This window comes from Scyliorhinus canicula, chromosome 11 (genome assembly GCF_902713615.1).
Source record: "Scyliorhinus canicula chromosome 11, sScyCan1.1, whole genome shotgun sequence".
NCBI classification, from domain to species: Eukaryota; Metazoa; Chordata; class Chondrichthyes; order Carcharhiniformes; family Scyliorhinidae; genus Scyliorhinus; species Scyliorhinus canicula.
Genome location: NC_052156.1, coordinates 26,581,011 through 26,606,318, shown reverse-complemented (window position 1 = coordinate 26,606,318; position 25,308 = coordinate 26,581,011). Strand labels below are relative to the sequence as shown.

Genomic DNA, 25,308 nt, shown 5'->3' with positions numbered 1-25,308 from the left:
GCCAGAGCCTAGCACTCAGCTGAGCCCCCGATGATGATGTGCGCCTGGATCTGCTCATCCCAGAGCTGCTGGAGCTGGAAAGGCAGATTTGCGAGCATCAGGAAGGGATGACAGCATCCCTCCTCAGACTGCAGAGCCGACTGGAGGAGTCCCATTGCCTTCTGTCCCAGGAGATGGTGTCGCCACTCCAGCACATTGAGGCTAACACTGTAGGGTCGCGCCCGCAGTGGAGACACTGGCGCATAACATGCACACCATGGCAGGGGATGTCCGCTCCATGGTTCAGCTCATGACCTCCATGGCTGACAGCATGAGCTCCATGGTGCAGGTCTTCAACTGCATGGTGCAGGTACTAGTGGAAATTCTTGAGCGTTAGTGCCAGAGGATGGCGGGCTTTCTGGATCTCACACCAGCTGCCTCTCTTTCGCATGGAGGAGCCTGGAGAATTTGGGCACCTGCAGGGAAGAGGATGGCAGAAGCGCAGGCTGGGGCCCTCTACCCAAGGGACCCAGAGAATGACCAGCCCATCTGACACCCCCCTCCCTGTGAGCAACACACCACCAGCCTCGCAAACTGAGCGCAGCACTGCAACACCCATGCAGCCCAAAAGTAGACCCGGACCCTCAAGGTCCAGGCCACCCATGGGACTCCCGCCAGGTTCTTATCAGGAAACAGAGCGTGGAAGACAGCAGGCCGCTTCAACCTCAGCTGTGGATCCTGGGGATACACCTCGACATAGTGGGAGGATACGGAAGAGTAAGAAACTGTAATCACCAAGTGGGCATGGATGAACCTGGGCACTAGCGGAGATAAATCATCATTGTAATATCGCTCTTGTATCATCACTTTGTTCACCCATAAGATCCTCCACGCTGTAATTTCTATGCTCCCCAAGCTCTGCTCCGCACGCTCAGTGCTTCATCCTTGTGGAGTGTGAGAATAGCAGCTATATGTCGCTCCCAGCTCCTGATGTGTTATCTGTGTTGGTCTAATATCGACTGCAACTGGTTGCAGTAAAATAAGAAACAGGCTTCCGACACAGGAGATGGTCCAACACTGTTTTATTGAACCTGTTGATTGCTGTATATAATCTGCTGTGGGTTGACACTCCTATTAACCTAACTGATAACCTCTTACTGGCTTGACCAGGCTAGCTCTCTACCATGTGGTGATGATGTTCATTGGCCTGTGCACTGCGACTATCTCCCTGGCCGTGTTCTGTGAGAGAGCCTTAATGCCCTTTGGGCTTTATAGTGGTGGTGTCCTGTCTGGTGATTGGTTGTTCTGTGTCGTGTGTGTTCATTGGTTATCCTGTGTGTCAATCACTGCCTGTCTGCATCTCATTATATACATGAGTGGATATTATGACATCTCCCCCTTTTAAAATAAATTTTGGAACGTGGCATGCATAACTATGTACAAGTGGGGAATGAATGAACATGTGTACGTGGGAAGGTGTCTATCGTGCAGATACAGAGCAAACTGAACAAAATTTACAAGATTTAAGTCTATAGATTCAGTCTTTGTGGTGGGTGATGAATTCTCGTCGATCGCCGCAGAGGTGGAGTGGGGGGGGGAAGACGCCGGCACCTGGACAGGCGGGACGGCTGCCATCTCGGTGGTCTCGTGGACAGGTGGGATCGCTGCCAGATCGGTGGCCTCGTCATGCAAGACGTCCGGAGGAGGCATGATGATATGCAGAGAAGTGCGGTCAGGTGATCGGGAGAACTTTACGCAGCGCCCTCATGTTGCGCCGTAAAATGGAGCCATCAGCCATTTGGACAACAAAAGACCAGGGAGCAGACTGTCTGACAACAACAGCTGGAGCTGACCAACCTCCCTCAGGCAGCTGAATGCGAACAACATCGTCTGGAGCCAGCGCAGGCAGATCCTTGCCATGAGCATCATACGTGATCTTTTGCTGGTCCCTGGATCGCTGCACCTTCTGCAGCACCGTGAGGTGGTCACGGTCTGGAACATGGATGGCTGGAACAGTCGTCCTCAGGTTGCGGTTCATGAGCAACTGCGCCGGAGACAAACCAGTCGACATAGGGGCTGCCCTGTATGCCAACAGCGCCAGCGTGAAATCCGAGGCTGAGTCTGCAGCCTTGCACAGCAGCCGCTTGACAATATGGACCCCTTTCTCGGCCTTCCCGTTTGCTTGCAGGTAATGGGGACTGGATGTGATGTGACTCAAGTGGCAGGATCGTACAAAGTCGGACCACTCTTGGCTGCAGAAACATGGACCGTTGTCACTCATTACCATGAGTGGTATCCCATGCCTGGCAAACGTCTCTTTGCAGGTGTTGATGACAGACTTGGACGTGAAGTCCGACAGTTTCACCACTTCCGGGTACCAGGAGCACGTAATCACGCCCATTAGCGCGAAAGAGGTCTATCCCCACCCTGGACCACGGAGAGGTCACGATCTCGTGCTGTTGCAGCGTTTCCTTGGGCTGAGCTGGTTGAAACTTCTGGCATGTTGTGCAGTTGAGGACTGTGTTGGCAATGTCCTGGCTGATGCCAGGCCAGTAAACTGCCTGCCGAGCTCTGCGTCGATATTTCTCGACCCCCAGGTGACCCTCATGGATCTGTCTGAGCACCCTGTTTTGCATTTTCTGCCGCCCTGATGCAGGAGTAACGATTCCTGGCATGCTTATGGACAACGCACGTTTCGATGGCGACGGAGAGGGTCAACTGTTTGATTTTGAGGAGCTGCTCCCGCAGGGAGTCGGACTGGACCCCGAAAACGATCTGATCCCGGATCATGGAATCAGCCGTCAAGTCATAATTACATGACTGAGCTAGGATGCGGAGATGGGTCAAGAAGGACTGAAAAGGTTCATCCTTACCCTGAAGCCTCTGTTGGAAGATGAACCGTTCAAAGCTCTCATTCACCTCAATGTCGCACTTCATCTTATCTTCGCCATCGGCAAATGTGAGCGAGTGGATGGGGTGGCCCCCGCGGTCGACAGGAACAGTGCGATTTTTCGGGCGTCTGATGCTGCCTCGAGGTCGGAGGCCTCGATGTACAGGAGGAACTTCTGTTTGGAGACTTCCCAGTTGGCGCTGAGGTTGCCGGAGATCTGGAGTTGCGGAGGAGGTTGGATCTTTTCCATGCCGCTGAATGGCTGAAATGAAAAATGAAATGAAAATCGCTTAATGTCACGAGTAGGCTTCAAATGAAGTTACTGTGAAAAGCCCCTAGTCGCCACATTCCGCCGCCTGTTCGGCGCCTGGTCGTTGCAGATTCACTCGAGGTAGGTTCGTTAGAGTTTATAGCTCTCTGGTACCATGATGTGTTATCTGTGTTGGTCTAACATCGACTGCAACTGGATGCAGTAAAACGAGAAACAGGCTTCCGACACAGGAGATGGTCCTACACCGTTTTATTGAACCTGTTGATTGCTCTACATAATCTGCTGTGGGTTGACACTCTATTAACCTAACTGATAACCTCCTACTGGCTTGATCAGACTAGCTCTCTATCACATGGTGATGATGTTCATTGGCCTGTGCACTGTGACTATCTCCCTAGCCGTGTCCTATGAGAGAGGGAGAGCCTTAATGCCCTGTGGGCTTTACAGTGGTGCCGTCCTGTCTGGTGATTGGTTGTTCTGTGTCGTGTGTGTTCATTGGTTATCCTGTGTGTCAATCACTGCCTGTCTGCATCTCATGATATACATGAGTGGATATTGTGACAGCTCCCACACTGACAATGCAGTAATGCTTGATTAGGGATAGTCAGCACGGATTTGTGAGGGGTAGGTCTTGCCTTACAAGTCGTATTGACTTCTTTGAGGAGGTGACCAAGCATGTGGATGAAGGTAAAGCAGTGAATGTAGTGTACATGGATTTTAGTAAGGCATTTGATAATGTTCCCCATTGTAGGCTTGTGCAGAAAGTAAGGAGGCATGGGATAGTGGGAATTTGGCCAGTTGGATAACAAACTGGCTAACCGATAGAAGACAGAGAGTGGTGGTGGATGGCAAATATTCAGCCTGGAGCCCAGTTATCAGCGCAGTTCTGGGTCCTCTGCTGTTTGTGATTTTCATTAACGACTTGGATAAGGGAGTTGAAGGGTGGGTCAGTAAATTTGCAGATGATACGGTGGAGTTGTGGATAGTGAGGAGGGCTGTTGTCTGCTTCAAAGAGACATAGATAGGATGCAGAGCTGGGCTGAGAAGTGGCAGATGGAGTTTAACCCTGAAAAGTGTGAGGTTGTCCATTTTGGAAGGACAAATATGAATGCGGAATACAGGGTTAATGGTAGAGTTCTTGGCAATGTGGAGGAGCAGAGATATCTTGGGGTCTATGTTCATAGATCTTTGAAAGTTGCCACTCAAGTGGATAGAGCTGTGAAGAAGGCCTATGGTGTGCTAGCGTTCATTAGCAGAGGGATTGAATTTAAGAACCGTGAGGTGATGATGCAGCTGTACAAAACCTTGGTAAGGCCACATTTGGAGTACTGTGTGCAGTTCAGGTCGCCTCATTTTAGGAAGGATGTGGGAACTTTGGAAAAGGTGCAAAGGAGATTTACCAGGATGTTGCCTGGAATGGAGAGTAGGTCATACGAGGAAAGGTTGAGGGTGCTAGGCCTTTTCTCATTAGAACGGAGAAGGATGAGGGGCGACTTGATAGAGGTTTATAAGATGATCAGGGGACTAGATAGAGTAGACAGTCAGAGACCTTTTCCCCGGGTGGAACACACCATTACAAGGGGACATAAATTTAAGATAAATGGCGGAAGATATAGAGGGGATGTCAGAGGTAGGTTCTTTACCCAGAGAGAAGTGGGGGCATGGAATGCACTGCCTGTGGAAGTAGTTGAGTCGGAAACGTTAGGGACCTTCAAGCGGCTATTGGATAGGTACATGGATTAGGGTAGAATAATGGAGTGTAGATTAACTTCTTCTTAAGGGCAGCACGGTAGCATTGTGGATAGCACAATTGCTTCACAGCTGCAGGGTCCCAAGTTCGATTTCAACTTGGGTCACTGTCTGTGTGGAGTCTGCACATCCTCCCCGTGTGTGCGTGGGTTTCCTCCAGGTACTCCGGTTTCCTCCCACAGTCCAGGTTGGGTGGATTGGCCATGAAAAATTGCCCTTAGTGTCCAAAATTCTATGATTAACCTAGGACAAAAGTTCGGCACAACATCGTGGGCCAAAGCGCCTGTTCTGTGCTGTATTTCTCTATCTATCTCTAAAGATATGTCGCAGCTGGCCGAGCCCCCACCCCACATCATCTACCTGATGCCTGCTAGTCTTCTCTAGCGATGAGGATTCAATGGGGGATGACAAACTGTTGAGAGGCATCCCAATTCATATGTAAGGTGGAGAAAAACACCAGGACCTCTGACCTCAGAGGAGGCAGTAGCAGCTGAGATTTGTCATCCAAAGTCGCTGAACCCCATGATAAGCAAGTTCATTGGCAGCATCCATTCAGTTCTCTGTCATGCAGGTGTCAGACATATCGTTGAGGAAGAGAGGAGCATCAGTCTGTCCTCAATGCAAGCCAGGGTTGGGCTGGTGTGCCTTTCCGCTGATGTAGTTTTTTTTTGGGGGGAGGAGGTGGTAAGTTTGTTCTGGGGTGCTATGTGTTTGGTATCCTTGGACTGTTTTCTGTATTTTGATAATGTTGTTAAACTAAAATAAACACATGGGCTGTGGAGGCTCTCGATTCCAGTGCTGAGAGACTGCTACAAGCATTTGCAAACAAGAGAGAAAGGGGGGCACGACATTCTGCTGGTAAGGCCTGGCCTAGGCTTCAGCCTGAGGCTGGATTTAACAATTGCCTGCCTCCCTTTCTGCTTGTTTGATGGAGTACTGCTGCTGCTGCCAGTCGGAGGAAGGAGGACAGAAGGGTGGTGGCTGGTTCATCTGAGTGACTTGTTCCAGGGAGGAAGTCAGGTGCCCTGCTGCCGGTGTTGCCTGTGCTTCGGAAGGGTGGTGGCCCGAATCAACTGTAACATGATGGAGGTTTGGAGGACTGATTTACCATCTGATGCTGCTTTTGTTTGGACTGCTGACTGTTTACAGTTGCAATGTTTGGAAGCCATGAGTTGTTCCTGCCGCCCCTACATCTGTGGCCTGGACTGGGGGCTGGCTGGAGAAGGTGAACGGACATTGGGACTGCAGGAGGAGGACGGTGGTGGCTCACCTCAACTGGACACCTTGGAGGCCATAATGGCGCGTCCTTGAAGGCTGTTGGCCGCTTCCATGTAGTAATGACTGTTTCTGGTTCAAGTTTGGAAGGCCATGTTAATGGCTGGTGTCTTTGTGCTTTGTGCTGTTGCAAATTGTTGTTTAATGTTTGCTCGTATGCTTGTTATTGTATTGGTGCTGTTTATTTGTCTACTGTCTGGGCTGGATTCGCTGTGTTTCTGCCCGTTTTTTTTCTTTCGGTGCACGCTACTGATGCTGGTAGGGGTGGGGGTGGGGATATTCCCTCTCCTTCTTCCAATCTAGCCCTTGTCAGCGAGACCTGTTCCGGTGAGTTGGGCTGCTCATTTTCACGCACACGTACTCTGAAAGGCACGCATGCACGTGCAGTCATTCATGCATATACTCTTATGCCGATATGCATGCACTACTTTAATCGCATACTTTCCCTTACACATACTGAGCGCGCTTCCACCAATGTGGGTCTCTGCGGCCAGTGGGCGGAGCTGGGGGGGGGGGGGCACTGCCTCGGCAGCTGGTGGTGTTGTTCCTTGTCTTTTGATATGCTCTGTATGGTTTGGTTTATGATGTGCTGGGGTTATTCCGGGCTGACCTATGCCCCTCTCGAGAAGGGTGGACTGTTCTTTCTCTCTCTTCTCCGCCCTGCTCCGTGTTGGTGTAGTCTGTTCTGGTGGGTTGGGCCGGTGTGCCTTTCCGCTGATGAATGTCGGGGGTGGGGGGTGGTAAATGTGTTCTGGGGTGCCATGTGTTTGGTGTATTTGTTGTACTGTTCTCTGTATTTTGATAATGTTATTAAACTAAAATACACACATGGGCTGTGGATTTAACAAGTCTCCCAACTGGAACAGCCAGCCCGCCAGAAACAAATCCCTGACTGCCCGGGCTCCATAACCACGGGCCTTGAACTTCCATATAGCTCAGGCCCTCTGGCATCACAGTGCTGCCTGTGGGGTTCATTTTCACTGCAGTTGGCCTCCTCCCTGTGTGAGGGTCTTCAGGCCTCATGAGGCTAGAGGTTGTTGGGTGGGGTCTAGGCTCTAGCCTCATGAGGCTAGAGACCACCCGTTCTCAGAGTCACCCACTCTGCCCATGCAGCCTGGCCTCTCATGGGACCCCACCCAACAACCTCTCAACTGCCCCAGTGCTGACCCTGTGAATTCACCTGCTCCTACCCACTTTGCAGCTGCCACTCTGGAAGGGCAATTTGTCAGTGGTGATTGATGTGCCATCAATTGTACGAGAGACGAGTGCTTTACAAAAGTCAGGCTTTAATAGACTAGAACATAGCTCTGCGATCGTCTACAATGGAATGGACGATCGCCGGGCGTTTGTCCATTTATACCTTGTTAATGGAGGCGTGGTTAACTCAGCCTCTCGGCCAATCGGTCGAGAGGCACATGACCGACCAGGGCCAATGGTAAGCCGGTGTTCTGCCCCAATGGCAGACAGGTATGCAAATCATATCACCACAGTGATATTGCCACAAGCCCAGCAAGGAGGACATGGGAAGCGCTGCTGAATACCAGCCAACCGACTCCTTTATGCCCCGAGGCTCACAGACATAATGGGTCACTAAGGCCTACGAGTGACTCTCTCTCCTCCCCCCCCCCCCCCCCCCCACATCGATCCCAAGGCCCCCATGGCCTCTCCGCTGCCCCCTCTGCGACTGGCTCCCTGTAGTGTGATGGTGACCTGAGCGTCCACCTCCAACATCCTGTTTGGAGGTGAGGTCACCATGTCCTGGGTTTTACACAACTGTTATAAATCATGCCGCAGTGAAGTCACGCCAGAGACCAATGAACATTCAGTGAGTGGGGAAGTCCCAGAGGGAGTGCTCGCTAATGATATTATAATACATTAAAATATGATTCCCGGTCTTACACTGCAGATTTCCCATCACGTCGCTGGTGAGGAGCCTGGTGAAATGCTGGTGATCTCGGAGAGAATCACGTTTTCCGATTCTCGCCAAATTTTCGACCGGGTCGCCTTTCAAAGTGACTGCTAACGCGGGCTCAAAATCGCCCCCCGAGGTACCTTTGGGCAGTGGGGGCGTGGGTGGGGGCTGCCAAATGAGTAACAGTATCCTGAAATGGCTGCGGAAGACAACCTGTTGCCAATGTCAATCTGGTCCAGGAAACCTTCTCTTGACCACTGATTAACAGTCTTGTCTACATCTTCTCTCTTCCCACCACAAAAATGTCTTCACATACAGACAGTCTTGTGTGTGCATCAAGTCACACAGTTCGCATTTATGCCACCTCATCAAAGACACTGCCAAATCTTTCCAAAAATAATGTCTGCACATGCACTAACTATTGCATAGCCATAAGTTTAATTGAAAATCCACAGAGCATTATGGTCTAATGTTTCCTTCCACTGTGTTTCCATGAAAGTGTGTTACAAGTGAACTCGACCTAGCTTCTGCTAGGTGCTGAGTAGCAAGCATGCATGCAATGCTGCTCAATTCCAACGTGAGCCCAAAGTGATTGATGTGACCCATGCTTCATGGCAGCTGAAGTGCTGAACTTTCTGCAGGTTACACATTTTGTGCTGCTTTATGAGCAGCTTCAACCTTTATGTCATATGCAGAGGCACTTGAAGTGGGTTACAGGAGGACATGCATACTCCACTTTCCTGCATGACATGAGTACTCTGTATGGACTCTGACCTCTGGGAAAGCAGACGGAACTGTAATGATCAGATCAGTAAAGCCCTGAGAGATACTTGTCCCAGGCACCTTGAAGCATGTTTCTATGTTATAAGTGTTGTATGAAATGCAAGTAGCTGTGTATATCTGTGTAGCCAATTACTGGGCCAAAATGGATGAATCTTAAGGCCCAGAGGAGGCCATGTGACCTCTTGTGCCTGTGTCACAATAAAAGCTATTCATTCTGAGCTATTCCCCCACTCTGTCCCACAGCCCTACAACCTTTTCAACTATTTAAACCATTTCCTTTTGAAAATTACCATTGAATTTGATTCCACAAACCTCTCCAGGTAACATTCCAAATTGCAAGTCAGAGAGTAAAGAAATGTCCCCTCTGTTCAATTTGCAAATTATCATACAATTCTGTCCTCGACGATGAATCCACTTGCCAGTGGAAACAGGTTCATCTTGCTCTCATCAAAATTCTGAACATTCCTATACAATCTCTTCCTACCCTTCTTATCCAAGTTTTCGGAATTTGCTGACAGATAATGAAGGGCACAATAAAATTAGAATGGAGAAACAGAAAGTCACAATCAATCGGTAGTTAGTACCTGCTCACCTTCTTCTGTTGGCTGCTTCCTCAGTAGCCGCAGCAATTCCTTAGTGTATGGTTTGAGCAGACAGATGTTGTAGAGTCTATCATCTATGGCCAATTTCTTTCTTGTATCATGGGTGGTCTTCTTCTCAATGAAGGATGTGAAAACAATGCCTTCTAGATTCCATGAAATACAGAAGCCTAAGTATCAGCGAGAACATCATGATGATGGAGATAACAAATGCATGAACCAACTTTTCCATACCATTTGAGGTTTTGAGTGCAGGAATACTTGCAGATGAAGGTCAGGAAATAAAAGGTCCACACAAACCCTGAGCATTAATGGTAAGTCCTTGAAGGACTTTAGCACAATGGGGTGGGTGGATTCAAGTTGCCAACTTGTTTGTTGCAATTAATTCTTGTAAAGTGTTGATGGCTCTGCTCTTGACTGACCTGGTAAAATCATTCAAGTTTTTAATAGTAAAAAGAGTTTTCACGCATTGGTGTCAGCACTCCATTCTCCTGGTTACCTCCTTCCACTGGATGTCCACATACCCTTTGTTACTTTGCAGTCCCAAACAGGTCGCCCTCCTATTCCATATTTGGGTCCAAACCACTGAGTAACGGTATGATTCTGCCCAATTAACAGATACGACTTTAAAAAATGTTTGATGGCCATGTGGTAGTCACACTGTTGCATATATATCACATGAGGTGTATTACGGTAAGGCTCCTGTACTACAGGTAAGGGGGTAGATCCCTGCCTGCTGGCTCCGCCCAGTAGGCGGATTATAAATGTGTGGGCTCTCCGAGCTGCAGCCATTTCGGCAGCAGTTGCGGGAGGCTACATCTCTGCGTAATAAAGCCTCGATTACACTCTACTCTTGTCTCGTCATAATTGATAGTACATCAATTTATTACGCAGAGAATTTAAAACGATGGATCTCTGCATCAAGCCGGATCGCCTGCAACTGCACCCTCAAGCAGACAACGCCAAGTCAGCCTTCGCACATTGGCTAGCTTGCTTTGAAGCATACATCGGATGGCGAGGGACAGCGATTGCCGGGCCGTTTCGGCCGTTGAACATTCTGAACTCCTAATTAGGGATGCTTTCGTTACGGGCATAGGGTCAGCTTACATCCGCCAGCGTCTCTTAGAAGGGGCTACCCTCGACCTCGCGGCGACCAAGAAACTCGTGATCTCACTAACAGTCGCCTCCCGCAATGTACAAGTGTACGCCCCCGACCGCACGGCGCCCCCTCCTGGACATCATGGACCCCACCAGCAACCGCCCCCAGCCAACCCCAAGCCTGCGCCACGCAGTAGCCAATCAACTCGGGGGGGACCCAAGTGCTACTTCTGCGGGCAAACAAAGCACCCTCGGCAGCGCTGCCCGGCGCTGCAAGGCCTGCAGGAAGAAAGGACATTTTGCTGCTGTGTGCCAGGCACGCTCGATCGCCGCTGTAACCAGGCCCATTGTCCCTGCATCCCCACACGTGCGAATCGTGGGCGCCGCCATCTTCCTCGCCTCAGACCCCGTGCAACCCGTGGGCGCCGCCATCTTCCTCGCCTCAGACCACGTGCGGCCCGTGGGCACCTCCGTCTTGCTTGCCTCAGACCTCGTGCGGCCCGTGGGTGCCTCCATCTTGCTTGCCTCAAGACACGTGCGGCCCGTGGGCGCCGCCATCTTCCCTGCCTCAGGACACCTGCTAGTCGGGCGCCTCATCGGGCCGCTCATCGCCTGCAACCGCCACCGACCAGCCAGGAGCCTTCCAACACCAGCCGCGTCTCGCCTCCATTACGATTCACCAGTCCCGACCGCACAACCTCGTGACCGCATCGATGACAGTGAAGGTCGACGGGCACAAGACATCATGCCTTCTTAACTCCGGGAGCACTGAGAACTTCATTCACCCCGATACGGTAAGACGCTGCTATCTCGCGGTACACCCCATTAACCAGAAAATCTCCCTGGCCTCCGGATCCCACTTAGTGGCGCTCCGAGGGTACTGCACCGCCACCCTCACCATCCAGGGCGTGGAGATCAGCGGCTTCCGGCTCTACATCCTCCCCAACCTCTGTGCTGTCTTGCTACTCGGCCTGGACTTCCAGTGCAACCTCCAGAGTCTAACCCTGAAATTTGGCGGGCCCCTACCATCCCTTACTGTATGCGGTCTCATGAGCCTTAAGGTCGACCTGCCTTCTCTGTTTGCAAACCTCACCCCCGATTGCAACCCCTTCGCCACCAGGAGCAGATGGTACAGTGCCCAGGACAGGACCTTCATCAGGTCTGAGGTTCTGAGGCCCAGCGGCTGCAACGGGAAGGCATTATCGAGGCCAGCAACAACCCCTGGAGAGCCCAAGTGGTAGTTGTGAAAACTGGGGAGAAAAACAGGATGGTCGTTGACTACAGTCAGACCATCAATCGGTACACGCAGCTTGACGCGTACCCCCTCCCACACATATCTGATATGGTCAATCAGATTGCACAGTACCGGGTCTTCTCGATAGTGGACCTGAAATCTGCCTACCACCAGCTCCCCATTCGCAAGTCGGACCGCCCGTACACGGCGTTTGAAGCGGACGGCCGCCTTTACCACTTCCTTAGGGTTCCCTTCGGCGTCACTAACGGGGTCTCGGTCTTCCAACGGGAGATGGACCGAATTGTTGACTGGTACGGACTGCAGGCCACCTTCCCATACCTAGATAACATCACCATCTGCGGCCACGACCAGCAGGACCATGACGCTAACCTTTCCAAATTCCTCCACACCGCCATACTCCTCAACCAAACCTACAACTAGGAGAAGTGCGTGTTCAGCACCAACCGCTTAGCCATCCTTGGCTTTGTGGTTCAAAATGGAGTTGACGGGCCAGACCCTGATCGCATGCGCCCCCTCATGGAACTCCCTCTTCCCCACTGCTCCAAGGCCCTCAAATGATACCTGGGGTTCTTGTCATCCTACGCCCAATGGGTCCCTAACTATGCAGGCAAGGCCTGCCCACTCATCCACTTCACCGTTTTCCCACTGACGGCCAAGGCTCACCAGGCCTTCAACCGTATCAAGGCCGACATCGCCAAGGCCGCGATGCACGCGGTCGACGAGACGCTCCCCTTCCAAGTCGAGAGTGATGCATCAGACATCACTCTGGCCGCCACCCTCAACCAGGCAGGCCCGTGGCATTCTTTTCACGCACCCTCCATGCCTCCGAAATTCAGCACTCCTCCGTCGAGAAGGAGGCCCAAGTCATCATAGAAGCTGTGCGACATTGGAGGCGTTACCTGGCCGGCAGGAGATTCACTCTCCTCACTGACCAACGGTCGGTTGCCTTCATGTTCAGCAACACACAGTGGGGCAAGATCAAAAATGATAAGATCTTGAGGTGGAGGATCGAGCTCTCCACCTACAATTGCGAGATTTTGTATCGCCCCGGTAAGCTCATTGAGCCCCCCGATGCTCTGTCCCGAGGTACATGTGCCAGCGCACAAGTGGACCGACACGGGACCCTACACGACGATCTCTGTCACCCAGGGGTCACCCGGTTTTTTCACTTCATAAAGGCCTGCAATCTGCCCTACTCCATCGAGGAAGTCAGGGCTTTCACTAGAGACTGCCAGATCTGCGTGGAGTGCAAACCGCACTTCTACCAGCCAGACCGAGCGCACCTAGTGAAGGCCTCCTGCCCCTTTGAACGTCTCAGCATGGATTTCAAAGTGCCCCTCCCCTCCACCGACCGGAACACGTATTTCCTTAACGTGGTCGACGAATACTCCAGATTCCCCTTCGTCGTCCCATGCCCCTATATGACGTTTGCCACCATCATCAAAGCCCTCAACACCATCTTTGCTGTTTGGTTTCCCCGCCTTCGTCCACAGCGACTGGGGATGCTCTTTATGAGTGATGAGCTGCGCCAGTACCTGCTCAGCAAGGGCATCGCCTCGAGCAGGATGACCAGCTACAACCCCTGGGGAAACGGGCAGGTGGAGCAGGAGAATGGGATGGTATGGAAGGCCGTCCAGCTGGCCCTACGGTCCAAGATTCTCCCGGCGTCCCGCTGGCAAGAGGTCCACCCCGACGCCCCTCACTCCATTCGGTCGCTCCTTTGCACTGCGACTAATGAAATCCCCCATGAATGTCTCTTTGCCTTCCCCATGAGGTCCACCTCCGGGGTTTCGCTCCCAACGTGGCTGGCAGCTCCAGTACCTGTTCTCCTCCATAAGCACGTGCGACTCCACAAGGTGGACCCGTTGATTGGGAGGGTACAGCTACTCCATGCGAACCCGCAGTACGCCTATGTGGCGTACCCCAATGGCCGCCAAGACACAGTCACCCTCAGACCTGGTGCCAGCTGGGTCCCCACACCCCCCCCCCCCCCCCCTCTGCCCCAGTGCCAACACTTCCTCCCCCCAGTGCACCTCACCACAGCCCCCGCTTCAGGCCAATCTGTCCTCCCCTTGGTACCACCCGGGGTTGAAGATGAGATTGACACACTCCCGGAGTCACCGGCGACCAAACCGACGCCTGCATCGCCACCGGGACTGCGGCGCTCGCAATGGAGGATCAAGGCACCTGATCGTCTGAATTTGTAAACTTTTCCTAAAATGTTAACCTAAGCATGTAAATAGTCTTCCACCACCCCCGCCGGGCTCTTTTTTGAACAGGGGGTGAATGTGGTAGTCACCACTGTTGTATATATGTAATCACATATGAGGTGTATTGCGGTAAGGCAGTACTACAGGTACAGGAGTAGATCCCTGCCTGCTGGCTCCGCCCAGTAAGCGGAGTATAAATGTGTGGGCTCTCCGAGCTGCAGCCATTTCAGCAACAGCTGCCAGAGGCTACACATCTCTGCGTAATAAAGCCTTGATTACTCTCTACTCTCATCTCGTCGTAATTGATATTACATCAGGCCACTAGGCCTTAGCTGCTAAAGGGCTTTTAAATCCAGTAACAGGGCATCAGTTATTACTTATTAATGGGAAAAGTTTGAAATGTTAAAAAATTCGGAACTCACCAAGAATATATCATACGCTGACTGTAGGACGCTCAACAGGGTTAACATTTATGCAGCAGTTTTGTAGACCACAAATGAGCCCACACTGAGTTGTTAAAAGGGAATAAAGGCTAATTAAGATTTGCACAGCACAAAAGATCCCTAGTCGGGTCTCTTCCGTCGGTACCCAAACTGGCCGAATTTATACAGTGTTCCCCGCCCCCTTTAATGGGGGAGCTCGTATTCGGTGAGGCTCACAGGGTGTTTAATCATTGCTACTTCGTAAGTCCCATGTGGGTTATGACAAGCAGAGAGAGCAAAGGTTCTACCCATCTCATTTCTGATCGCGGTTGCACTCGAGAAAAACTTAGGCTTAGTTAGAAGCCAAGTTATTATTGAAACTACATTCCACACAGCATTGTTCTGACAAATCTTTCATTCGAAAAGAATAATCAAATATGAAATTGATCTTAAAATTTTGTAGATCAATAATAATCTATCGCAGGTGACTGCAGTTAAAAGTATTCCCATCAGACATAACCACTTAACATAAAAGGCTAGCTGGCTTGTCATAATAATCATGTTCATATAGCTAAAGAGCCTTTCTATTTCAGATACACACTAATCTGGATGCAATTCCTGCTTTTGTTTAAGTCAAATTCAGTTGTAGTGACAAAATAGCAACTAGTTTTACGGAGCGGAGATATGGTGAAATTAGCCAGAATTGCTATCCAGTGACACTACTAAAAAGTATGCATATGAAATGAAAAAATGAAATGAAAATCACTCATTGTCAGGAGTAGGCTTCAATGAAGTTACTGTGAAAAGCCCCTAGTCGCCACATTCCGGCGCCTGTTCGGGGAGGCTGTTACGGGAAGCTTGTTGAGAACAGCACAGTAGCACAGTTGCGTACAGCTACAGGGTCACAGGTTTGTTTCCAGGCCTGGGTCACTGTCTGTGCGAAGTCTGCACATTCTCCCTGTGTCTGCGTAGGTTTCGTCCGGGTGCTCCGGTTTCCTCTCTCAGTCCAAAGATGTGCAGGTTAGGTGGATTAACTATGCTAAATTGCCCTTAGTGTCCAAATCAGGTGGGGTTATCGGAAGGGGTGAAGGTGTGAGCTTAGGTACTGTGCTCTTTCCAAGGGCCGGTGCAGACTCGGCGGGCTGAATGGCTTCCTTCTGCACTGTAAATTCTATGATTCTATGACAGGATAGGGTTCACTAGTCTATCAGGTCGACTTGAAACGTTCTAACTTCCATTAAGATTCGTCACACAAAAGATTATTTGCTAAGAGGCAAAATAAATCTCCAACTAAATTTCCTTAATTGTCTTCCCAAGTAGTTTTATCTTAAACCATGTAAAGACACAGAAAAGTCACCATTTATTTAAGGTGCCAGAATGTTTTTCGTTCTTTTCGGAAATTCTCAAGTCCACCTGTGGGAACCTTGAGTAATGAAGTATATTCAATTGTGTCTGATTCGTCTGAATTGACTTTGAACAAAGTCAATGAAAATACTGGATTTTTAAGCTCAATTTGCTATGGTAGTATTTCTCACATCATATCATTAACAACAGTAAATGTTATTCCTTGCATCTATTAATACAACCTTACAATTCAAGAGGCAACTGCTGTATATGATCCTTCTTCTGAACCCAAACGTTCACACCTCAAATTTAGAATTTAGAACAGTACAGCACAGAACAGAACAGGCCCTTCGGCCCTCGATGTTGTGCCGAGCAATGATCACCCTACTCAAACTCACGTATCCACCCTATACCCGTAACCCAACAACTCCCCCTTAACCTTACTTTTTAGGACACTACGGGCAATTTAGCATGGCCAATCCACCTAACCCGCACATCTTTGGACTGTGGGAGGAAACCGGAGCACCCGGAGGAAACCCACGCACACACGGGGAGGACGTGCAGACTCCGCACAGACAGTGACCCAGCCGGGAACCGAACCTGGGACCCTGGAGCTGTGAAGCATTGATGCTAACCACCATGCTACCGTGGTACCATGTTGGTTTATTTGGTTTATCCAAATAAACCAAATCTGTTGGTTTATTTGACTGCAAGGTGCAAGTATCGGAATATGCATACATTTAAAGATGTAGGGAGTATGGAAGAAAACCCAGAGTGTGTGAACTGAAGGAGAACAACCTAAAATAAATTTATGGTGTACAAACCGCTGAACACCCCTCTAATTATACTTCAGTTTCACACGGAATATTAATGGAGGCATGGAATGTATAAATTTACATTCCAGAAACCATTTCTGTTACTTGTTATAATATAATGGGCTAAGCAAGAGGATTTTAATTGTGGGAGTTCCATCTCCTATATGAAAATGAGAACAGCACCATTTGATTTCATCACAGCTGCGCTCTTGAGCATAAAAGCAATTGTGTCACTGGACAATTACAGCTTTATACACACCCGGTTAACTTTCAGTTACTTGAAACTGACAGCTCTTGTGTCTGAATCATCAAATAGAGGACCAACAGAAATCACAAATTAAAAGGAAAATTTTACTGAAACCTTTGCTTGTTTGACCTTTGGAATTAAAAAGGAGAACATTTATATGTTATTGAATTTTAACTCTGTACCTGACTGACTTAAAGATTCAAATTATTGAAAAATGTGCATCGGCCTAAATAAAATGATATTCAATATTCTGTTTGCAATTTCCACACATTTGCTTGACAAACTGCCAAAGCAGATTTATTTCAAGCGCAACCCTTTGGGCTATCGCATAATCTACCCATAAAGAGTTAAATTGCAAGACCTTTGCTGCGTAACAAAATACTAAGTCAGCACACCAAAATATCAATCTATAATTTGTGTGGAATTCTGGCAATGAGGGACATTGTGATGAGGAAAGACATCATAATTGGCATAGCTCGTCAGGCTCACATCCAAATTCTGCTTTCATTAAATTTGATTCACCAGGCATTTATTGAAGTCATTTTCTCTTGATTCCCTTCCCCAGTGCATACAGCAAAGGACTAACACAATAGGAAATGCTCTGCTGTGCAATTTACTTCCTAAAGCACCAATAAATAGTGCCTTTCCTGTCTGGTCTCGAGCACAGCAATTCTATAGAACATTTGAATTTGTGTTGAGTGTCTTTTTTCTTCCCCAACTTATGAAATGCTCAGTTCATCTGATCCATGAGAATTATTTGCTATGGCACATTTGACACTGATTAGCTGTTGCCCATATTTTATTTCCGATTTGTATTTTAACTATAATGTCAATGCGGTACTTCGATATTTTGCAAAATATTCACAGCCGCTCCCCCCCAGAAATGCTAGCTTTTGCTGCCATAATGACATAATGATAGAAATTAATAGCAATTAAATTGGCACAGAGAATTACTTTTTCTACAACCCTGTTATAATAATAGTCACAGTATATAGGGTTGCCAACTTTCTTCTCCTGATTCACACTTAAAATATTGCCATGACATTAGGAGTATGGAGTCATTCGACTGATATCTGGAATGGGGGGGGGGGGGGTTCACAGTTCATTTTATGAGGAAATGTTGGACAGGTTCAGTCTGTATCCATTGGAGTTCAGAAGAATGAGTGGTGATATTAATGAAACACTAAAGATCCTGTGGCGACTTGACCAGGTGGATGCTGTGGAAGGTGATGCAGTTTTAAAACAAGGGATAGCCCATTTAAGACAGAGAGGAGGAGAATGTTTCTCTCTCCGATCTTCATGAGTTTTTGGAACTCTCCTAGAGCAATGGAGTCAGATTCATTGAATGTTTTTAAGGCAGAGTTAGATAGATTCTTGACTAAGAAGGGAGTTAAAGATTATTGGGGGTAGGTGAGAATGTGGAGGTGGTGCACAATGATTGATCATATTGAATGGCAGAGCAGGCTTGAGGGGGCAAATGGTCTACTCCTGCTCTGAATTTGTATGCTCTGATATAGATGTTCGCATGAGTCACTGATTACTGCTATTCCAAAAGTATTACTGTATTCTATATAGTGTTTTGTACTGTGAATTATTGTCCACGGTTAGGATTTTCAACAGGTATCCATCACATCCAAATTTTGCTTTCATTAAATTTGATTCATCAGGCATTATATGCATAATAGTGGATTTGCCATACTAATGTTCAAGGTATCTTGGGAGGATATGGGTCAGCACGGTAGCACAGTGGTTAGCACTGTTGCTTCACAGCGCCAGTGACTCGGGTTCGTTTGGATTGGATTTGATTTGTTTATTGTCACATGTACCGAGGTACAGTGAAATGTATTTTTATGCAAGCAGCTCAACAGATCATTCAGTACATGGGAAGAAAAGGGAAACCCGGGTTTCCTCCGGGCACTCTGGTTTCCTCCCACCAAGTCCCGAAAGATGTGCTTGTTAGGCGAATTGAACATCCTGAATATTCCCTCAGTTTACCCGAACAGGTAGTGTGGCGACTAAGGGATTTTCACAGTAACTTCATTGCAGTGTTAATGTAAGTCTACTTGTGACACACATAAAGATTAGCATCCTTCTGCACTATAAATGCTATAATTCTATGATAAATTAAGTAGGTGCGCAAAATTGACACTCACAGACTAGATGCCCACTGTACAATTTTCATTTTGAAATGGAAGTTAAAGTTCAGCACTATACTGTTTTATGTCCCGTAACACTTATCAGGGCCATTAGATTATAGGCGACATAAATTAAAATAATTTATTATTTATGATATTTTTGTTTTTTTAATCAGTGCCTTGGAGATGAAAAATTGACAATCACATAATTTAAACTGTAAATCTGTAACTTGATTACTCTGTATGTATTGTTTTCTGCTTCTGAAAGTCCAGCCAGATGGTAGGCAAAATAGGTAGGTGTGGTGGCACTGAGGAGATAATAATTCCAGTGTAGTATAGCTGTAACCTCAAATTGATAACCTAGACCAGTGATGGGCAAACTAAGCTAGTGAGTGGGCCGCATGAGTGGTCCTCATTCATCTCAGTGAGCCACTCAGATTGAAAATGGGCATCTTCACGAACCATGACCCATAAATAAGATTAAATACATTTGATACACGCTGAAGGGGAGGCAGTGGTGTGGTGGTATAATCGCTGGTCTAGTAATCTAGAGGCCCAGTCATGTTCTGGGGACCCTGGTTCAAATCCCACCATGGCAGATGGTGAAATTTGAACTCAAAAATCTGGAATTTGAAAGTCTAAAAGGTGACCACGAAACCATTGTTGATTGTCATTAAAACCCATCTGGTCCACTAATGTCCTTTAGGGAAGGAAATCTGTCTTCCTTACCTGGTCTTACCTACATGTGACTGCAGATCCACGGCAATGTGGTTGACTCTTAAGTGCCCTCAGGGATAGGCAATAAATGCTGGCCCAGCCAACGACGCCCACATCCCATGAACGAATAGAACAAAAGAGTATTTCATAACAAGTAATAGAAAATGCTTAATCATTTATTTATGAATAGAACTGTCACTTCAAGTGGGAAAGACAAAATCATTTATTGGACTAAGAGGATGCGCATGGCTCTCACAGTCAATGTTGTGTGCAATCAGTATGCACCTCACTTAGTTGCCTTTTCTTTACGAGCATCTAGTCTTACAGGTAGGAAAGAAAACTGTGTGGACAGAAGTCAGCAGAATGAAGCAACACGTGCCTGGACAATGGTCAACAAAATGTCTCGTGGGCCACACTACGAACCCAGATGAACCACATATGGCCCCCGGGTCACAGGTTGCCCACAACTGACTGAGGCACAATACTTTATATAGAATTAATTTTAGATTAAATTAATTAAAGTAGATCTGTTTGATGGAAATCTTCTGGACTCCATTTTGTAAATATGTTGATGAAGCCAATGCATAAAAGAAATAAATTACTGTTACACATATCGCCACTGGAGCCACTGGAGTTATCTTGGAATTAACACACTTTGCATATCGTACGATGCATCATTTAATTCTGCCACTACAGTACAAATCTTTCTGAAGTGAATTGACATACCCGTCATGTTGATGGCCTGCAAAAGATTTCCGATAACTTTCCATCTCTGATAAATTATCTTTTTCAAATTTCTTAAGTAGATGAACAGAGTATGGAAGAGAATACATTTCTCATACCGTGGCATGCCCATTTACAGTTAATATCTTGGGATTTAGACGAGATGGGTTAACATAGCTTTTCCTGCAAGCCAACAGTATTATACTGATTACAGCAAACCTGCCCATACAAAGGTGTCCAATGTCTTGTGATGGCAGATATAGGTAAAAATCCAGCATATTGTTCAGCACCAGAGTTACTTGCAGGATCTGCTTGATTACGGAAGTTTAAAGCTAGACCACTGATCCTTTTATCTTTTCTCATCACCCAAGCTTCCAAGCACATCTCGCAAATGAAAACTGATTCGCTTGTCCTTCTTTCGATTTGTTATACTGTATTCACTGCTTACAACCCACTGTTCTCTACAGTAGGGAGGCCAAACTCAGATTTGTTGAATGCTTTGCAGAACACCTCCATTCAGTTTGCAAGTGTGACGTCAAGCTACCAAACACCTGTTATATTCTGCTTCATTCTCACTCTTCCTACAATGCTCCAATGAAGCTTAAAAGTAAATTCAAGGAAATGCACTTCATCTTTTGATCAGGTACTTTACAAACTTCTGGACTAAACATTCCATTCAGTAATTTTGGATCATAAACTCTTCCCCACATTTTGTTTGTGGCATGGTTTTTGGATGGCAACTCTTAGTAATGATTCTGCTTTCCCACCTTGCACCTCCGCAAGGCATCTTTTCTTTCTTTCTTTATCCCATTATCACCTCCTTTTGATGCACCATCAATCCTTTTGTCATTTAATCTCACTTGTCTTCTACTTCCAGACCTTTTTTCTAACTTTCGCTCCCCTCTCTTGCTGTCTTTATACTTGCTTTAAATATTTGTAACATTTCCTAGTCATTAATTTGAAACAATGGGCTGGGTTTTGTGGCAAGCTTCAGGACCAAATGGGAGACCAGAGTCTCCATTTGACGGCGGCATGCCAAAAGGCACAATCTTCCCACAGGTGGCTTCCTAATTGGCCGACTCCATGCTTGTCCTCTCAAGGGTGCAAAGTTGTCTCAATATAGAGGTGCCCTTGGAGACAACTATGAAAATCAAATGTAGTGAGGGCCAAAGCCCTCAAGAGTTGAGGAAAAAGGCGAGTCAGAGGTATTGTTTGGGCCACATGCGGTCTTTCCTGCCTTTGGGGTGTCTGGCTCTGATGATTCACCCGCCTGCTGCAGGGAAGCCTGTCTCATTTGAGCTACTGGCCTCCACAAGTAGTGGTGGGGGGCGCACTACCAGCAACAAAATGCTGGAGTGGCTGCAAAAATCCTCCCTAACTGGGGATTTACCCATCTTAATGCAGTGCAGTGCAAAGCCGATCCTATTCCTAACCTATTCCTGGAAATGTACCCTGCTGGCAAAAATGCTCCGGCAAATCATCCCAAGACAGCAGGAGGCCGTTTGGCCCATCAAGTCTGCATTGACCCACTGAAAGAGCACCCACTTAAGCTCACACCTCCATCCTATCCCTGTAACCCCACCTCACCTGCACATTTTTGGACTGTGGGAGGAAACCGGAGCACACGGAGGAAACCCACGCAGACACGGGGAGAAAGTGCAAACTCCACACAGACAATCACCCAAGGCCAGAATTGAACACGGATCCCTGGTGCTGTGAGGCAGCAATGCTAACCACTGTGCCGCCCCAAGTAATTCCAGCCGAGTAATTCCAACATATTCTTTTTTGCTTCAGATATTTCAACTGCTTTTTTACCTAGTGATTGTAAGATCCTGGGAAGAACATTCATTGAAACAAATCATATCTTGACACAATGGAATTTTATCAGTGCTGTTAATTGAAGCCCTTAAGCTGACCATTTAAATGTCTTCTCATGCTCCTACTGGTATTTTACTACTGGCCGGGGTGCTCTCTGCCACATGGGGAAACCACCCTGTAAAACCTGGCTGCATCCAGTGATCGACCCATGGAGTCACCCTTTCCTGTAGCCAAGGGCTTCCCTCAAGGGAAACACCATGTCCCCCTCAACTACTCCCAACCCATGACTGGGGTCTGCTGGTCTGCCTGACCCCCCCCCCCACCGCCTCAAACAACCCTGAAACCCCCACCCCATCCATCTTGGTTCAAGGACAGCGCCAATGCAGTTTCTCCACACCAGTGCAGATCAGCAGTGCCCAGTGGTCCTGGTGGTAAAACTGAGACTGAGGAGCTGCTGGCCCACTGATTAGTTGCCAGCTCTTGGAGGTGGGGGTCTCATCTGTTAAATGAACAGGAGCTCCAATGGCAGTTCATGAGCTGTCTGACTGCCACAGAATCTGGTTGGGGATCGCTCAAACGGCAGAAACTGGAATGTGTTTCGGCATTCCAGCTGCCTGTCAGGGTCCCCGCTAACACGACAAAATTCAGCCCTTTATTTCCAACTGAAACCGTTCAAAACAATTGAATCACATTCCCATCGGACTTGACAAATTTTAGCTGTTAACTTTAAGATGAAAATTTTATTAGAATGTTTAAAATCTAATACAAATGGGTCCATTTCGGTCTGAAATAGAACAATAAAAAGAAATTTATTTCATTATAAGAAATACTCCCTCACACAGAGGGCATCACTGTATAAAATGTAGAAAAAGGTATACAGATGACTGCTGAAAATATCAGTGCAGCTGCTCTCAGGCAACGAGGAGGATGAACTATTTTACAAAATTGATTGGTGATCTGTGGATTAACACACTTTAAACATCTGTCAGTCAAAATGCTTAATCTTCCAGTCCCACTGGTACTTCAGTCCTGTTTTCAAACAGTAGACCTTACTTTAATCATGACTTCTGTTGCTTGTCAAGACATTCACGCAGCTTGTCTTCTGTTAATGTAAGTCGCTGTTCAAGAATCGTCACAGTCTGAAGAGTAAAATGAAAAGATAAAGTGCTGTTCATTGAAAATAAAGGGATGCAGCACAAATAGCCTTTTCATATGCCAGCATTAGGGGCTTGTGATACTGCTTCCTGTCATACGCAAACATTTCTGAGCTGAAATGAACAGGCACATGAAAATTATACTTATCTTGAGTGGCCTTAGAGTAGCACATCATCTTGCTTGCAACAATTTGGATGATTTTACATCAGTTACAGAATTTATTGCATGCTGCCCGTACCCAAATACCGCACACACACATACACACAAAAAAATTGGTTGAAAACTTTCATCTAATTCCCAGTTTCTTTTTACTGTCTCCTTCAATATAACCAAAGGCTAAGGAGTTAATAGCATTGCTGCTCTCTTTTTGCCTGCAATTCAGATACCATGATTCTCTAAACTTTATGAGCTCTGACATCTGGTATAGTGAGATTCTTCTAAATGGATCAGAGTAAAGCAGTTTCCTTGATATTCCCTTGGGGTTGGGGCCCACATAGGACAAAAACATTCACATCACAATATACAAGAGGCTTTGACTTTTTCAGAACAGTGTTGTAACCTTTATTCTATACCATTCTAACGACAATAGTATCCCAAGTATTAACCAATTTGCAAGAAACCATTATCTGTGGAATATTGATATTACAAATGTCATATTCAATAATTGCTTCCACTAATTTAACTGACCCCCCATTTTATTAACATATAATTAATTTGAATCAGTAATTGAAGAAAAGAATTGGCTTGGACCATTAATATGTAGTTCAAAATAAGATTGGTCCCACTCAAGGCATATATTATTTGATTAAAAATTTTCCCTTGGTGAAAATGTCAACTTAAAGCAGAGGTAGACGAGATGTCCAAAAGTTTTTTTGAAGAATGTTATATGCACTTTTTAGTGAAGTTAACATAAATAGGTTTCAAGTACATCAAAATTCACTTACAAATATTTTAAAATACCCAATTTCTTCTCCTGAGTATTTAATTTTTATCCCTTACTTTATTTTTAGCCTAGCAAGACAGAGTGCGAGATAGATCACTTGGCAATAGTTAGCTGGTAGTGAGCAGTGCTGTCCAGGGGAAAGTTAGGACACAGTTTATCTGACATTGCTGCAGTGGGATTTATTTTTTAATTTTAATTTTTTTTGCCAATTAAGGGGCAATTTAGCGTGGCCAATCCACCTACCCTGCACATTTTTGAGTTGTGGGGAGACCCATGCAATTACAGGGATAATGTGCAATCTCCACACAAACAGTGACCTGGGGCTGGGATTGGGTCCTCGGTGCTGTGAGGCAGCAGTGCTAACCACTGCGCCACCGTCCTGTCCTTGCAGTGGGTCTTATGCTCATCATTGACATTGCACGATCGTTGTGCTGCAAATTGCACATCCTAAAAATATGATCTGGCATTGAAATGTGGAGATAAAATTTCACATTTCAACAGTCAAGATTATATTGAATCAGTAAATACACAGCGGTATATAAAGTCTGAACTACTGTATCATTTGTGCAACTGGGCTAGGAGGAAGGTAATAGCCCATGGAGCACACAAAGGACACTTGAATTGAGATAACATTTTTATTAATTCATTGTAAGCCAAAAATATCTATGTAATCAGCAAGGCTTGTGAAACAAAAGGCCATGAAAATTCATTGTTTAAATGAACAGCATAAAACTGATATGGTAAAGGTTAGCTGTTATTATGGTCATTTTATATTCTGGGCAAACCTACATAAATAATATAGGACTGACCCAACCTTTTGACTACCACATGGTTACAGAGCTAAGATCAGAGCTCAGCATGTGATGTCGGCGGAAGAGAAAATAATACACCGCTGATGCAAATGTGCAGCCCATTACTCTACAGTTCAACAAATGAGTGCCCCAAAACCATGTCACTCAGGTTGTTGT

General features: G+C 47.0%; 1 protein-coding gene across 1 annotated transcript in view; it reads right to left on the bottom strand.

Annotated features, from left to right (window-relative positions):
* Positions 1-22,953: 22,953 nt before the first annotated feature.
* Positions 22,954-25,308, bottom strand: part of LOC119973948 (POC1 centriolar protein homolog A-like) — a 139,562-nt gene continuing 137,207 nt past the window's right edge. Inside the window, 1 exon segment of the mRNA XM_038812632.1 lies at positions 22,954-23,381. Coding sequence (XP_038668560.1) covers positions 23,301-23,381 — 81 coding nt within the window. The 3' untranslated portion in view covers positions 22,954-23,300.